At 35.5% G+C, this 17,350-nt stretch overlaps 1 protein-coding gene across 1 annotated transcript in view; it reads left to right on the top strand.

Annotated features, from left to right (window-relative positions):
• The window catches only part of Glud1 (glutamate dehydrogenase 1), a 34,033-nt gene that overhangs the window by 7,249 nt on the left and 9,434 nt on the right, over positions 1–17,350 (top strand). The window contains exons 2-6 of the mRNA XM_026397032.2: positions 7,140–7,220; positions 8,050–8,105; positions 9,154–9,217; positions 12,985–13,079; positions 16,557–16,736. Of these exons, the coding sequence (XP_026252817.2) occupies positions 7,140–7,220; positions 8,050–8,105; positions 9,154–9,217; positions 12,985–13,079; positions 16,557–16,736 (476 nt within the window). The remainder of the gene's footprint in view (positions 1–7,139; positions 7,221–8,049; positions 8,106–9,153; positions 9,218–12,984; positions 13,080–16,556; positions 16,737–17,350) is intronic.

The raw sequence follows: 17,350 nt of genomic DNA, 5'->3' as shown, positions 1-17,350 counted from the left end.
TTTCCAGCTTTGCCGGCACCATTTGTTGAATAGGCTATCTTTTCTCTAGTGAGTGTTTTGGCACCCTTGTCTAGTATGAGATAACTGTATTTATGTGGGTTTTTCTCTGTGTCCTCTATTCTCTACCATTGGTCTACAAGTCAATTTTGGTGCCAATACCATGCTGTTTTTGTTACTATAGCTCTGTAGTATAGTTTAAGGTCTGGTATTGTGATGCCTCCTGCTTCACTTTTCTTGCTAAGGCTTGCTTTAGCTATTCTGGGTCTCTTATTTTTCCAAATAAATTTCTGATTGCTTTTGCTGTTTCTATGAAGAATGTCATTGGGATTTTAATAGGAATTACATTAAATCTGTATAATGCTTTGGTAGTCCCTTTTGTCATTTATCATAGTCAGCAATATATCCTATAAAGTCCTATTTTTTAATACTTTTGTTGCTGTTGTTGTAGATGGACACAATACCTTTATTTTGTTTTTATGTGGTGCTGAGGATCAAATGCAGTATGTCACGTGTATGAGGCAAGTGCTCTACCACTCAATCCCAGCCCAGTCCTGTTTTTGTTATTGTTGTTGTTTGATATTATCATAAGTATGTATAGGAATAACCAAGGGTGATGGTACCCATATTAGGGGTTTAATGAATAAGGACCATTCATTAAGATGTGTGATCCATTGCTTACCTGGATTCAATCCCTAGCGCTGCAACAAAAGGACCTATAGTTTTGTGGGTTTGGTTTGGTTTTTGTTACCATGATTGAACCCAGGGGCACCTAACCGCTGAACTACATCCCAAGGCCTTTTTATTTTTTTTATTGACTTTTTAAAGGTAGGTGCAATGCACTCCTGTATGAACAGTGGCTTGGAAGGCTGAGGCAGGAGGATCATCAGTTCACAACCAACCCAAGCAATTTAGTGAGACCCTGTATCAAGATAAATTAAAAATGGGCTGAGGATGTGGCTCAGGGGTTGAACACCTCTAGGTTTAATCCCTGGTATCAAAAAAAAAAAAAAAAAAGAAAGAAAGAAAGAAAGAAATTTTTTTAAATACAAGGCTGAAATTTTTTTTTCATTATTTACCCAAGTGGAACTGTCTGTTTGTAAATAGTAAGGAGTAGAATTTATTGCATAATAAATATATTTGGTGCCTGATATAGAGCCCTTAAAACCCTTGGTATTTTAAACCTAATCACCCATAGCTAATGATATAAACAATCATGCCTATGTAATAGAATCTCAGGATTGGGAGATCCTAAATGATGATGGGAGGTTCAGAGAGCTTCCAATTTGGTAAATGCACCCAGCTCTCAGGAGGGTAGCGTACCTCTAGTTCTTTGGGAATGAAAACTCCTGCAGTCGGTACCCTGAGATCTGTAAGGTATGATAGCAAATTATTGAGCCTGTGGAGGGGGTCGTGAGAATCCCTGACTTATAGCCAAGTTAGACTGAAGTGTGCAACTAGTGTCTGGAGTGAGGAAATTGTCCTTAACCTATAGGTCTGCACTAATGCTGGGTGGTTAGTGTCAGAATTATAAAATATCAAGTTGGTATCTGCAGCAGTTTAGAAAACCCATGTTTGATGTCAGAAGTGTGTGGGTAGAAAAGTTTTCCTTTGAAGTTTGTTGGATGGGTATTGATTTGAAAGAGTCAAAGATAAGTACAAAACTTGTACTCCAAAAGACTGATAAAAAATGATGGTACCAAGGATAGAAAAGGGTTGTAATTGCTTCCCCCTACCCCCATTTTCTGTTTTTACTTTCTGTGGTTTCAATTACCTACAATCAGCCACAGTCTGAAAATATTAAATGGAAAATTCCAGAAATAATTAATGGTTTTAATTTGTGCACTATTCTGAGTGGTGGGATAAAATCCCATACCATCCTTCCCTGGCACAAATCATCACTTTGCCTAGCGTATCCATGCTGTGTTTGCTACCTGCCCCATTAGTCAGTCAGTAGCTGTCTTGGTAATGGTAGTGCTTATGTCAAGTGATTCTTATTTTATTTATTAATGGCTTCAAAGCACCCACACACAAAAAAATGATGCTAGCAATTCAGATATGCCAAAGAGAAGCCATAAAGTGCTTCCTTTAAGTAAAAAGTGAAAGTTGATCATAGGGATGAATAGGAATAAAACATAGTATATAAAGGATGCAGTATTATCCATACCTTCAGTCATCCACTGAGAGTCTTAGAAAGAATCTCTTGAAGATAAGAGGGACTATGTATTAGGAAAAAAGGAAGGAATTTTGAAAATTAAGGAAATCTGATACGAAATGATCTTTGGAAATAGAGGCCTATATATCAGGCATGGTAGTACACACCTATAATCCCAGCTATGCAGGAGGCTAAAGGAGGAGGACCTCAAGTTCAAAGCCATCCTGGACAATTAGTGAGACTATGCCTCAATTTTTAAAAAGGGGGGGGAGGGTATACATCAGTTGTAGAGTACTTAGCTAGCATGCCCGAAGCCCTGTGCTCAATCCCACGTACTAAAAAAGAAAAAAGAAATACAGGCATGCCTTCAGTGCCCATCCATGCCTTGCCTCCCTTATGCCAATGATTCGTCCTCTCTGAATACCCATCTTAAATATCACCTTGACTTGTAAATAATTTATATGAAATGATATCTGAAGTTCCATGTCTTTACCTCTTTGAACCTTTTTATTACAGGTTACTGTTATCTTTTGCTAAACATTATCCAACTTTATGCTCAATAGTGTAGCATCATTTCCAACCTGTTTGGATAAAGGTCTGTGGCTAAATTGTTATTGTCAGAATAAAGGACCTGTAATATAAAGAAAAAATCAGGGGATTAGGGCTTAGCTTAGTAGTATAGTGTTTGTTTAGCATGAATAGAGGCGTAGGTTCTATCGCCAGTACAAAATTAAAAATAAAAAATTTAGCAAGATCCTCCTAATGCCTAATCTTCAACAACAAGGCAGTAAGTTAAACATAAAACAAAGCTATATGTTTAAGATATGCAGAGAAATGATTTTAAAGTATATACATTTTATATCACTAAGAATGGTCACTCCTAAGGAGAAGACTTTAGGCACCAGTGGTAGTCAAGAGAGATTCAAATTTAAATGAAAACATAAGCATATTATTATATAATTTAAAATTTTTAGTAAAAAGAAATATATTTTCATTAGCAGCTAAACTTTTGCTTCCCAGGAAACTTTATCTCTTCAAAATGGTTAAACTAATAAAAGACTTTGATAATAGGACAAAGTGCATGTTTCCCTGACTTCTTACAGTACTTAGATATGGTGAAACAAAAGAATATAGTTTTGCAGGGCATGGTGATACATATCTGTAATCCCAGTAGCTCAGAAGGCTGAGGCAGGATGATCACAAATTTGAGGCCAGTCTCAGCAACTAAGCAAGGCCTAAACAACTTAGTGAGACTCTATCCCAAAATAAAAAATAAAAAGGGCCTGGGATGTGATATGGCTCAGTGGTTAAGCACCCCTGGATTCAATCTCTAGTACCCACCCCCTCAAAAAAAATTTTTTAAATATATGGTTTTTCTTTGTTCCTATGCAAAATGTTTTTTCCCAGTGAATATTTGAGTTTGTATCTGATGCTTCTGGGATTCCAGGTATTTGTTACTTGCTGATGGGCAATTAGTTCTTTACTGCCTCTTTCCCTCCTGCACTTCATTTTTAATATTGTTGCTATTCTATTGTGAGTTAGAAAGTATATCAATATTAACTGAGAAAATAGATTATGGTGAATTCATGGAAAGAGTGTTGATGCATTAATTTTGAGAGTTGTCCTAAAGCTTTTTTGCTTTTCTTGGAATTCTGTGCTTGATGTAGAATTCTTGTTTATTTAATAAATAATTTAGAGTACTGTTAGAAATTGGATTTCTGATGAATAAATCATACCCTTTAAGAGATCCAGTTCAAGTAACTTTAAAAACCATTTGAATTTTCATAAATGTTTAGTTAATGATTCATCATAAAATAATGGTAGCTAGGAGGTTGTATGTGTATATTTGGTTTTGAGTCATCTAGGAAAAGGAAAATTTCAAGCTAGTCAGTTGTGGTTTTCACTGAATCTTTTTAAAGTAATGAACTGTTTGTTTTGTCCATCACTATGGCAACTCCAGCTAGTTTTTCTCCTAGAGAAACTTATGTGTTCTTTTGAAACATCCAGGTAGCATTAACCCAAAATAACTAATCAGTTTCTCTTAAGAGTAAAAAGGATGATTTCAAAGTTTGCACTGTTAAGTACTTCGTTTTTCTGTCCCCTGCCCCTCCTCCAACTTGACTGAGATTGATAAATCATTTTCATGGCAGTGTTTCTCTAATTTTCACTAGTGGACTGAGACACAGATTAGTTTGTCATTAAGTGGTCCTTAATTTTAGATCTCATTTCTAAAGACATCCATTCTGTGGTCCATACTTTTTTTTTGGCGGGGGGGTGGGGGTGGGGAGGCACAACCAGGATTGAACTCAGGGGCACTCAACCACTGAGTCACATCCCAGCCCTATTTTGTATTTTAGTTAGAGACAGGGTCTCACTGAGTTGCTTAGGGCCTCAGCCTCCTAAACTGCTGGAATTACAGGCATGTTACATGTCAGAATGTTCAAACTGCAAATGTTTTTCCTTTTGTTTATTTAAAGTTCTAATCAAATCAAAAGGATGTTCTTCCTTTTGCTTGTTTAAAGTTTTCAGGGTTTTTAAAAATATGTATGTGCATATTATCTATTTTTTACCTTCTTGAACAAATTTATTTTCAAATTAGAATTCTTGAGATATGGTTGCCATTCAGAAATTCTGGATTTCTCCTTTTTTAACAATTTTAATGTCACATCATTTTATCCTTCACATAACCCAATTGTGCTAATTGCTCCCAGTCTGCTAAATTTATAAACAGAAAGTACCTTCTTTTTATCAGGTTGTTGTTCAAATCTCTTAATGTCCATAAAAATATGGTAAAGAGTTTTCAGGCAATAGTATATTTTTAGTAATTATCTTTGGTTTCCAATTGCAGAAGGGGAAACATAACTAACTTTCTAGATTGTGAATATCTTGTTTTACTGTAGTTTATCTCAAGTATTACTACAGAGTATTTTATTTATGGGTACTCTTTGAGAATTTTTGTTTTTTTCATATCGACACTTTAAGTAACCCTATACTAATATACCTGCTAATTTCTAGAAGTGAAAACATTAATGTATTATTGATTAATTAGAATGTTAAAGAAACTATTTCTTTAGCCCAGGCAATATCACCTTCTGTCCCCTTCATGACCCACCTTTATCTTTTTTTTTTTAATTTCATTTTATTTACTTATTTGTTATAGTTGTAAATAGACAGAATGCCTTTATTTGTTTATTTTTATGTGATACTGAGGATTGAGCCCAGCGTGCCTCACACATGCTAAGCAAGCGCTCTGCCACTGAGAGCTACAGCCCCAGCTCCCCCACCTTTATCCTTTAGGGCTTATTCCACTAAGCTTCTGCTACTTCCTTTGTAGCTCCTCCCTTGTCTCAATAATAGTAAAAATTCTCATTAATTCATAGCCTGCAGAAAATATGCCTGTGGTGTGACATTAAATTCTATAGATGAGAAAGAAAATCTTATTTCACAAATGAATTCCTGGGTTCCATCCAGGGAAACTGTTTTGTTATAGAGTTTATGACTCATCATTCCAGACTTTTGTAATAAAAACGACAATTCTTTTCCACTTTGGTAAAAGGAGGGTTCTGGTTTCTTATTAGTATCTTTGTCTGGAATATTAGACTTGCCATTTGGATGCTTCTGCTATTTGATTTATGAAGATTATAGTTAAATCAGCTTTTAATTCTTCACTATAACTGCATTACATTACAGGTACTTCTTAAGTACCTTTTAAACTTTTAGGTTTCTAGTTAAAGGAGAGTAACTTTTTCTTCATAAACTTAAATTCAAATAATTGTGTGGGGGCAATCCCAGCTGCTTAAGAGGCTGAGGCAGAAGAATGGCAATTTTGAGGCCAGCTTGGGCAGGGCTAGGTGTATAATTCAATCAATAAATAAATTAGTATGGTTACTTCCATAGGCTTTTAAAGAACAATGAAAAAAGTAATCTGTGTGTAAGAGGAAATAAACTAATTATTAAAAACTTATTTATTTTACCACCCACTATGAATTTATCTTGAAGTAATGAAATCAAAGTTTATAAAGCTGTTTTTTCAATTCCCTGTCACTTTAGACCCTTTTGTGTTTTGATAAATTGCTTTGTTATGCATTACTACTTTCAGTTGTTAAAGTAGTGCTAATAGTTGAAATTTGAGTATGGACAGTGTAAGCCTCAGGACATCCCACAGCCTTGGCCATAAGCAAAGGAGAACAGTGGTTTGCCTCTCCAGATGAGCTGGGATCATCTGTTGGCTGGGATCACCTGGATAAAGCACTTATACTTGTATCCCTGGTTTAATATAATGTTCATTAAGTAATATATCATTACTTAGCTTTTTTATTAATTAGAAAAGCAGTGTAGTGTTTAAGCAAAATTTTTGTTTTAAAGATACAAACATTTCAAACATATTACTGACAAATTTTATTTTGGATTTTTTTAGGACCTTGTTCTTTAACTCTGTAGTATGGTTTTAGTTCTTCCATGATAAGTAAGGATGTTCATGGGAAATTGTTTAATGTGTATGACAAATATTTTAGTGGCCTTCTGGAAAGTGTAAAAAACATTGCTTTGGAGAGCATTTTTTTGCCTTATGTGATCAGTTATTTTTCCCACTGGGTTATAACTTCCTTAAGAACAGGGACTGTGTTCCCCATCTTTAAATTCCCAAGAACTCTTGCTCTTTTTTGTCTTACTCATACCAGAAAGTGAAAACTGAGCTTCAGAACCATCACCTCTCTTTGTTATCAGTATATTTAAAACCAAATTCAGGGTTAATTCTATAGCTCTTTCTTAGTTTTTTCTTTTCACTTCTTATGGTGTTCTGACATATAGACACTTCAAACATTCTTGGAAATAGCCTGAGCATAAAATGTAAATAGTGTGATTGTTTTTAATTTATAGCCCTTTTTTGTTTGTTTATTTTGAAACTTACCAGAAATTTGTTGAAATACATCATCCCCCACTTTTATTTTTATTTTATTTATTTTTTTATTTTTTTAAATACCACCAGGTATCCGTTACAGCACTGATGTGAGTGTAGATGAAGTAAAAGCGTTGGCTTCTCTGATGACTTATAAGTGTGCAGTGGTTGGTAAGTGATAACCCCTGTTGCTACCTAATAACTGAGGAAATAGGTCTACATAGAGTGTTAATTTTAACATACTATAGAAGTATACCTTATCAGAACTTTTTCTTTAAGTTAAACTCCTTAAGGCTTAAGTAGGGGATTTTTTTATAGGAACTAGTTGGACTTTCTCAAAATATAGATCTTTGTTTTAAATACCTGTCCACCATCTATAAATAAGACCAAGTCATAGTAAAAGGAAAGTAAATACAGTGTTCTTTTAGCAATAGTAGAGAATACTGATTACATTATAACTTGGCTAGCCTTATAATTTCTGTTTAATAAAGTGTTATTTAAAGTATGATCTTTTTAGAAGCGATCAACATGGTTTTATTTCTACAATGTTCCAAAATTAAAATGGTAAAGCATTATACATTTTTAATGCAAGTTGAACATCCCTAATTAAAAAATCTGACATCTGGAATCCTTCAAAATCTGAAACTTTCTAAATATGAACATGGAGCCATCAGTAATAAATTCCATACCTGACCTCATGAGACAGGTCTAGGTCAAAATGCAGACACACTGAAAATACTGTACAAAATTAAGTGGCTGGAGTTGTGGCTCAGTGGTACACTACTTGCCTAGCACATGTGAGGCACTGGATTCAATCCTCAGCACCACATAAAAGTAAATAAATAAAGTTTTAAAAAAAAGAATGCTTTACCTTTAAAAAAATATATTTCTGAAAAAAGTATTCAGGTAAAAAATATCCAACCTCTTTTGGATAGTGCTTTCTGTGTGTTTATTTTTTAAATTTTTATATGAAGTAACAACTCTCAGTCTTTCCTTTCAGATGTGCCATTTGGGGGTGCTAAAGCAGGTGTTAAGATCAATCCCAAGAACTATACAGTAAGTATCAAAGTGATATTTGTAAGCACAATGCATTTACCAAAGAACTTGAAATTTTTAGGCTTCTGTATATCCCTCATTAATGAGATTAATGGTCTTTCGCTGCTTTTCAGAAAAATAGGGAAATAAGTAAATAATTGCCTCATTGAGCATGTTGCCATATTAAAGATCATCTGTGTAACATCGATGTCTTTTCATTTTCTTAGTTGATTAAGAAGCAATTAATACTTGATATTGTTAGGCACTTACATTCACTTTTAAAAATTACTATTATCAAGCTTTAATGTAGGGATCTCTTTCTGGTGACAATACCTTAAGTAATCCTCCTATCAGTATCAAGTTAATTAAAACTAGTTACAGTGCCCGACATAGTACTAAATTAATGATATCGATACAAACATAATAAATACATATGATTCTGTTCTCTTTGAAGTTCACCATTTAAGCTGGGCATGGTGGCACACACCTATAAGTTCACCATATAAATGAAAATATACAAGGACATGGCCTATAGGGTTCATATTAATACAATTATATCATTTTTCAATTAGTCTTAATTAATATTTAGTTATTTTGGAGCTAGGGTTGTGGTTCAGTGGTAGAGCACTTGCCTCACATGCATGGGGCACTGGGTTCGATACTTAGCACCACAAATAAAAGTATTATGTCCATCTACAGCTAAAAATTTTTTTAAAGAAAGAAATGAGGAATTAATACAAAAGGAAACTGGGATTTGAGGAGCCCTAGTCTATTATCTTTATCTGCATGTATGTGAGTGTGTTTTGTGCACACACTAGGGATTGAATCCAGGGCATTGTGCATACTAAGCACATACTCAAACACTGAGCTTCATCCCTAGCCACTATAATCTAATTTTCATTCTTTAAAATGGAAATGCCTACTTTATGGATTATACTGACAATTACAGGAGAAGATATATGAAAATTTCTCTCATATACAAAACATGATATGCATCCCAGCTGATTTTATGTCAAAAATACTTTTTATTACTGTATTTTATTGGTTGTCTTTTTTTTTTTCTTTATAGGATAATGAATTGGAAAAGATCACAAGAAGGTTCACTATGGAGCTCGCAAAAAAAGGTTTTATTGGTATGTATTGCCGTGTAAGTTTCTGTATGAAATGGAATTCATAATAACTGACATTTCTTATCTTTACGCATGGCTAAATATAGTATATCATAATTCTCTTTCCTTTAGAAACCAGGTTTTATGGTAGATCTCCTGGACATACCTCAGCCTGTTTATGACACATCTTTGATGGAAACATTCTTGTACTCAGTGTGCAGTATGGACAACAAGGAGAGAGTTCTTATGTTTCCAGATATCATAATAAGAGTTAGTTCAGTATAGTGATATTATATCTTCTCTATTGAGACATTCAAAATGGCCCTACTTTGAGACACTGAATAATATTGAAATATTTTTAAGTATAAAAAACAACAGTTTTTAAAATGGTCATCCTTTTGTTCCTAAAGCAATGACAAATCTTATTAATACCTTTTGGAGCTGGGGCTTTTAAACAGGCCTACCTGTCCCCTTTAAAGCAGTGGGAATAGCCAGTCACCATCAGTATCTCTGAGGATACTAATTTTTGTTTGCTTGATGTTTGTTTATCTTCTGTCTATTACGTGTGCTTATGTTCTTTTGTGTGAAATATTTTTGTTTGTAACGTATAAATATTTATCATTTACTCTTCGATGTTTTAAGCAATTTAAGTCTTCATGTTTCTTTTAGTCTAGAAGGCTTCTAGTTTTTTGGAATAAAATGAACAAAATTGCTAAAAAGAATCTTTGCCCTGTTAGCATAAACAAAATAAGACTGACTAAAACAGGGAGAATCCTACTTTTTTTCTGCATTCCTTCCTTTGAGTTTGTTTTTCCTGTGTTCCCTTAACCACTGATAAGTTTCTATGAAATTAAACTATCAATATTTTTTAATTATCCCATTTTTAGGGGAAAAATACATGAAATAAAGAAACTAATATAGAAATAAAATACATAGGTAATGCTAGAACTTTATAAGATTTGGCACAAATTTCATAATTTTAAGGGCAATTGGGATTTTGACATACCTCATACCAGTACTACTATGAACTTGTACATTATTTATAGGAGAAGCATGCTAACAGAAGTTAGTTACCTCTTTCACACTTACGTGAAGTATAAATAAAATCATGTTCAGCCCGATGATAGCCATCACATTTTTATATCATATTACTTCTTAGCCTATTTTAATATAAACTTGTATGGTTTTATATTTTATTCAGTCATATTCATTACTTATATCTAGTGTTTTCAATCTAGTTTTATGGATCCTGACAAGTATCTTATGGGTCTAAAAGTTTACTGGGACACTGAAAGGAAGCAAAGCCCCACAATACTAGTTATCTGATTTCTTTGCTTTTGTGCAAAGACCTCATGTTATCTGGTTTCTTTGCTTTGGTGCAAAAATCTCATTAATCCATGATATAACTAAACTAACATTTGGATCCAGAAAGGTTTGTAAATAGACAAAAGGAAGTTTTGTTTTGTTTTTTTTCCTCACTCCTGGGCACACCTCCAAATCTGTTATTTTATGTCTTCCTTTCTGTCACATTTCTTATTGTGACTCAGACCTGAGTCTGCATCCTGACCCTGTTACATTTTGTGAGTTTAGAATTGTTTGACAAATTCTGCAAAAAAGGCAGCTGGAATTTTGATAGCAATTTTATTTCATCTGCAACTCAATTCATGGAACATTACCTTCTTAACTATATTACGTCTTCTAATCCATAAGCATGGAATGTCTTTCCATGTTTTCATCTCTAATTTCTTTCAATGACATTATAGATTTCCATGTAGGATTCTTAACTGTTTTTTATTTCTTCTGATGCTATTGTAAGAGAGATTGGTCTGTAATTTTCTTGTGATGTCTTTATTCAAACTTATAATCAAGGTTTTACCCACCTCATAGAATGAGATAGGAAATGTTCCCTCCTTCTAATTTTTGCAAAAGCTTGTGAAAGGTCAATATTAATTTTTTGTGAGTTCAGGTAACACCTGTGTAAGCTATAAAATTCCCCAGAAGATCCCTGATATTTCCATCTTTCTCATCTCCCTATATATCTCCATATGCCAAAATTAACTATCTTAGCTTTTACTCTTTGCTCATGTTCTGTTAGAGCAATTGCTTTGTCAAAAAGACAAGGCTTCACCAGGCATGGTAGCACATGCCTGTAATCCCAGCAGCTCAGGAGGCTGAGGCAGGAGGATCTCAAGTTCAAAGCTAGCCTCAGCAACAGCAAGGCACGAACAACTCATTGAGACCCTGTCTATAAATAAAACACAAAATAGGACTGGGGATGTGGCTCAATGATTGAGTGCCCCTGACTGAGTTCAATCCCTGGTACCAAAAAAAAAAAAAAAGACTAGACTTCTGACCTGTTCCCTTAAATATTTGAGAATTTATATGTAATTCAGATGTTACTTGCAATCTGTACGTGCGTATATGTTGATTTTTCCATAAAGTAGAAAAGTCATAAATCTCGCAGTACTTTGTACTTGTGTTTTTAGTTGGGAGAAACTGTTTCATCTTAGCACGTCTAGACTAAGGTAGTTTATCAATACACATTTCTGATTTACAAACTACCTCAGACTTGCCAGTTGGAATTGTTATTCAAGACAACAAAGATTATTATTTAATTCTTAATGTTGCTAAACAAGTATAATACTTGTAAATACGTCTATAAGGATTCAGTAGCAATTTGTCATTTGTACCTTAGAAAAGGAATGTGGTTACACAAATTTTGTACTAACCTGTAGCTAATATATATCACTCCCAAGAAATGGAATGTGAGTGAAGAGAAGCAGTTAATGTCCTTTGATCCATGAATATGACACTACAACATGGCATTAATCCTTCAAGTAGGGGTGCTATGTGGAGGGAGAGTAGTTGAGGGAAATTAGACTTCATAAGAAAGTACCTAAGGAAAGGAAGGGGGACTAGGACATAGAGTGACAGGATGGGGATGTGAAAAGCACACCTTGAATATTTCAAATTGTCTTGTGCCAGTCCTGTATTTATTTTTACTGTTTTGTTTTTTTTAAAAAAAACTTTTTTTTTTTTTTTTAATGGGGTGCTGAGGATTGAACCCAGTGCCTCTCACATGCTAGGTAAGCACTCTAGAACTGGGCCACAACCCCAACCCCTATTTTTACTGTTTTTAAGAAGAATATTTCTACCTTTAGAGATAGAAGCCAGCATCATTGAAGAAGTTTTTCAGTGAGCTCACTGGCCATCAGTGTTAGAGCCTTCAGTGTTACCTGTGAGCCAATATCTTGTTATTCTCAAACTTTTAATGTGCTGTGATCTGAGGAAATAAATGTAAAGGCCTAGCCAGGTGCAGTGACACATACCTATAATCTCAACAGCTTGGGAGGCTAAGGAAGGAGGATTGCAAGTTTGAGGCCAACCTCAGCAACTTAGCTTAATGCTTGCAAGAAATAAAAAGGGCTGGGAATGTAGCTCTGGTGGAGCACCTCTGGATTCAGTCCCCAGCACTGCAACAACAATATCAAAAATAAGTCAAAACCTAAAACTTTATGTTCACTAAGCATTGAACAGCAGGTAAAAGCAGCATTCTTCCGTAAGTAAAAGTACTACAGTCTTAAACACAGTTACTTCAGCCATATGACTTTTTTCCATCTTTTTCTACCTGATGAAAAGACCTAAACCAGTAAGTAGCATGTTGCTATAGTATTTCATATACATCTATTCCCTAACCATAATAACTCTGTTTTATGTCAGGCAAGATGGTGCTGTTATCTTTAGAGAATTATCTTAAAAACTGGTGCACTGCCCTTTCCCTGTGCTCCCAGGTCCTGGTATTGATGTGCCTGCCCCAGACATGAGCACGGGTGAGCGAGAGATGTCCTGGATCGCTGACACCTATGCCAGCACCATAGGGCACTATGTGAGTATTCCCCAGAAGCCCCAAGGCTTCCTGTATTTGCTCTTCTCAAGAAGAAACAATTCAGCTAATTATAAGGAGAAATTGAGACTCACTGGGGTTTTCTACTCTCTTTAAATCATAAACTTGTTATGCATGTTATTTTGCTTCTTTTTCTCTACTCTTGAACTATAAATGTAGTGAACGTGGATTGAGCTTTTACTTACATGCTGCACTGTACTACACAGTGGGCAGGACCCTCTCCAACCAGGTCAGCACATTTTGCTGAGACTAGAAGGTACATAAAGAAGCATTCTGTGTCGAAGAGCTTTCATTTAAAGAGGAGCTAAGACACATAATCAGATAAAGTATGGAAATAGTGTAATACAGGAAAAAGAATTATGATTTCTCAAAATAGGCTTTCTGGAAGAGATATCTGGATCAGACTTGAAAGTGTGTTTAATGTGAACATCTGGAGATTTGGGGAAATTGAAATAAGGCATATTTATAAAGGTAGTAGAATATACAAGTAAAGAGGTAAGTAAACTACAACAAAAATACTAAGTCCATTGTTGGTTTTACTTAATATTCAGTGGTAAGACTTTGCTGTAACCCTTTCTTAAGGAAGAATAACTTCCTACATGGTACCAGCACCTGTCATCATAGTCTAGGAGCCATTGGTCTAGGCACATAATGGATACCACAGAGAAAGACTCAGTGAGCCTAGACTATATATGTGGGATCAAGGAAGGGGATGAGTTTGAGTTGATATCAAGGAGATACAACTGTGGGGACTGAAAGAAAGAGAGCCACTGAATAGAACAGAAGAGGAAAGGATAACTCCTGTCCCTGAGGGCCCTGGAACCTTGAAAAACAGACACATAAGGATCAGGAAGAAAAGTAGATTTTTAAAAAAACATTCTATCCTGCAAGCACAGCTAAATGCAGGTCAGATATTTATCACCTTTCAAAGCTGTGGAAATAAAGGGGACAGACCAAGCCTTTGGAGGTAAGGTCAGTAAAGGCATCCTTGGAGATGAAGCCTTCTTGCCTATGCATCTAGGGAAAGGGGTGGGGCAAGTGCTTGGGGCAGAAGTCAGCATTTGAATGAAGTGGAGAAGGGAACTTGAGAGGCTGTGGGCAGCTGTTGTAACCAGAGTTGAGAAAGGGAAGAAGGGGATACAAAAGGCCAATAGAGGAGATTGGGCCAGGTTACTGCCTAATATTAAACTATAAGGACTTTGGTCTTTGTCCTGAAAACAGGGAAGTGATGAAGATCTAATTATGAACAAGTTTATGGCACAGCTGAGGGTACACTGAAGCCTATCTCAATATGCAGAGGAGATGGGATAGTTAAGGACAGGAAACTAATAGAAAGGGCCTAGATCCCATGGGATTGTGAAGAGAGGGAAGTAGGGCATGACATATGGCCTCCACCTAAGAAAAATGGCACTAGAGAAGACAGCATGAAAAGTGACTAGTGACTAATAAAAGGGTTTATGTTGTTGTCTGTATTTATTGGTTATAGACATTCATTGGTGCAAGAGACAAACCATGCAAAATAAACCCATAATAATAGATAGAGCAAGGGAATAAAGGCAGCAGAGAGGGTGTCATTCAAGGACCATAGAAGTAAAACAGGCCTTGGAGGAAAGGACTGTAGAGTTAATGTACTTAGAACAGTTCTCAGCTCTTACTGGGCATAAAAGTAAGTATTACATCATATTAATTATATATACTTCTCTGAAAATAAACAGAAGCAGAATAGATACTTTTGGTTTGGACTGCCATTCCCAAAAGGGACACTTTTCCCTATGTCACCTGTTAATAAGCTGTGAGTATGATCTCTTGTTTGTTTTGAGCAGGACACTCCACTGAATAGCACAAACTAGTAAGCAGGATACCATTATTCATAGCTCTTTCCATAGAGGTGACAGCAAAAGCAAATTTTATGAGGCATTGCCAGCTAAGCCTTGGACTACACTGGTAAAAGTTGTGTTCCAAAACCCAGGCTAGGTGAGGAAGCCATAGTTTTTTTTAACTTGTTTCCAGATGTGAACAGGGAATCTTCTGTCCGGCCCCATCTGGCAGTGCCATGTTGGGGGAGAACATTCCCCATATTCTTTGCCCTGGGCTGCAGGACCATTAGGTATGCTGGGGAGCCTGGCAGTTGGCACTAGGCCTGACCTCAGACAGTATTTCCTTCAGTTTCAGCATTTGCATTTTCACTGTTTAGAAGCTGTTTGGCACCAGATTTGCAGTTCTGTTTTCATAATGTTAATTATTCATGAAAGAAAACTGTGGGAAAACTACTAATTCTGTAGTGCTTTATTAGACTGCTTTTTTTTTTAACTTGCTTTCTTTTTGTTGATAATTATACAAGAAATGAATTCTAAGTTCTCTCTGAAAATATTTAAACAATATAGATAAAAAACAGATCAATTTTTAACTCAGCTACAACACAGTATTGGGGATAGGAATATGAAATGAATTCAACAAAAATACATATACATCCTCAATTCAAAGAGGGGAAAAAGCCAAGCATGGTCGCATATACCTATAATCCTAGTGACTCGGGAGACTGAGACAAGAGGATCGAAAGTTTGAGGCCAGCCATAACAATTTATTGAGACCCTATCTCAAAAAAAAGGGCTGGGGATGTAGCTCAGTGGTAAAGTGCCCCTAGTTAGATACCCAGTACCAAAAGAAGAAGAAGGGTAGAAAGTGGGGTGATAAAAATCATTAATCCCCTCTATACTTAAAGAGCTAGCACTGCTACCAAAGGTGCTCTGCAAGCCAGGAACTGTGGTACACATCTGTAATCCCAGCAACTCTGGAGGTTTACAAATTTCACTCTAGCTCAGCAAGTTATAATAAAAGTAAAAAGTACTGGGTGGGGATGTGGCTCAGTGGTAAAACACCCTTGGGTTCAATTCCCAGTACAAAATAAATAAATAAAAATGATGATGTAGCCTAGTGATAAAACACCCCTAGGATCCCCAGTACTACTTAAAAAGGGGTGGGGTATTCTGGGCATGCACCATTGTATCTTGCCTCCATATTCCTATTTTAAAAATTGAGTCTTCCCAGCAAGAAAATTATAGTGTCTCTTTCTGTCTCAGACTGTTTTGGTGACATGCAAGTCTTGTGGTAGATTGTGGTAGACAGGATGCATACTATGACTTAGGGTTTAAAGGAATAATAGCTTTAAGCTGAACAGTCTCATAAATATAGAGACTGATGCTAAATTTCTGAACTGTTTCTCCCAGTGGGAAATATAATTTATTACATTTTCTAGCAACAGAAAGTAAAAGTGAGGTTTTTTTCCTATTGGTCACAGTATACCTTAAATACATTCACTCTCAATACACACATGCTTGGCACACACACTTCTAATGAGAATATTTTTAGTTAGATGAGAATGTGCTTTGACTTATTCATTATATTGATTCATCATAGAACTTAGGATACATTGTTTCATTATTTTGTCTCCTTTTTCAGGATATTAATGCACATGCCTGTGTTACTGGTAAACCCATCAGTCAAGGAGGCATCCATGGACGCATTTCTGCTACTGGCCGTGGTGTTTTCCATGGAATTGAAAACTTCATCAATGAAGCTTCTTACATGAGCATTTTAGGAATGACACCAGGATTTGGAGATAAAACATTTGTGGTTCAGGTTTTTAAAAAATAATTAATTTTCTTTATAACTGATGAACAATATGTGGTGAGGGTTGGCTTTGCTTTGTTTTTGGACACAATATCTTTATCTTGCGTGGTGCTGAGGATCAAACCCAGTACCTCACACATGATAAGCAAGTGCCACAGCCCCAGCCCTACAATACATTTTTAATGTTTGTAGATTTACAACTTTAAATTTTTATTATTTTGAATCTGTTGGGTTTTAGAGTGTTGCTTTCAGAAAAGTAATGCATCCTCTTTTGAATGTTGATTCATGTGACTAGAACTGATTTAATATCTAAGACAATAATCAACTTCTTTTGGACCTTATTTGAACCTGAAATTGTATCCAAAAAAGGAAAATGTCTCATAATTTTCTAAATATGAGTATGCAGAAAAGTTTGCACATTGCCCCAAACTTGTATGATATGGTAACATGTATTTGATCTAGGTAAATCTAAATTATGTTGAACATTACTTTAGAGTTCATATTCCTCTACACTAATGACATACATTAATATGACCATAGGACCTTGGGTCATTCAGGTCTGACCACACTGGTGTGGTTGGCATTGTTACCATTTCTTTATAAGCCAAGAATCTTGCACCTAA

The sequence above is a fragment of the Urocitellus parryii genome, chromosome 5, assembly GCF_045843805.1.
Source record: "Urocitellus parryii isolate mUroPar1 chromosome 5, mUroPar1.hap1, whole genome shotgun sequence".
Classification (NCBI taxonomy): Eukaryota; Metazoa; Chordata; class Mammalia; order Rodentia; family Sciuridae; genus Urocitellus; species Urocitellus parryii.
The sequence above is the reverse complement of the archived record's forward strand: the minus strand, read 5'-3'. Positions and strand labels throughout refer to the sequence as shown.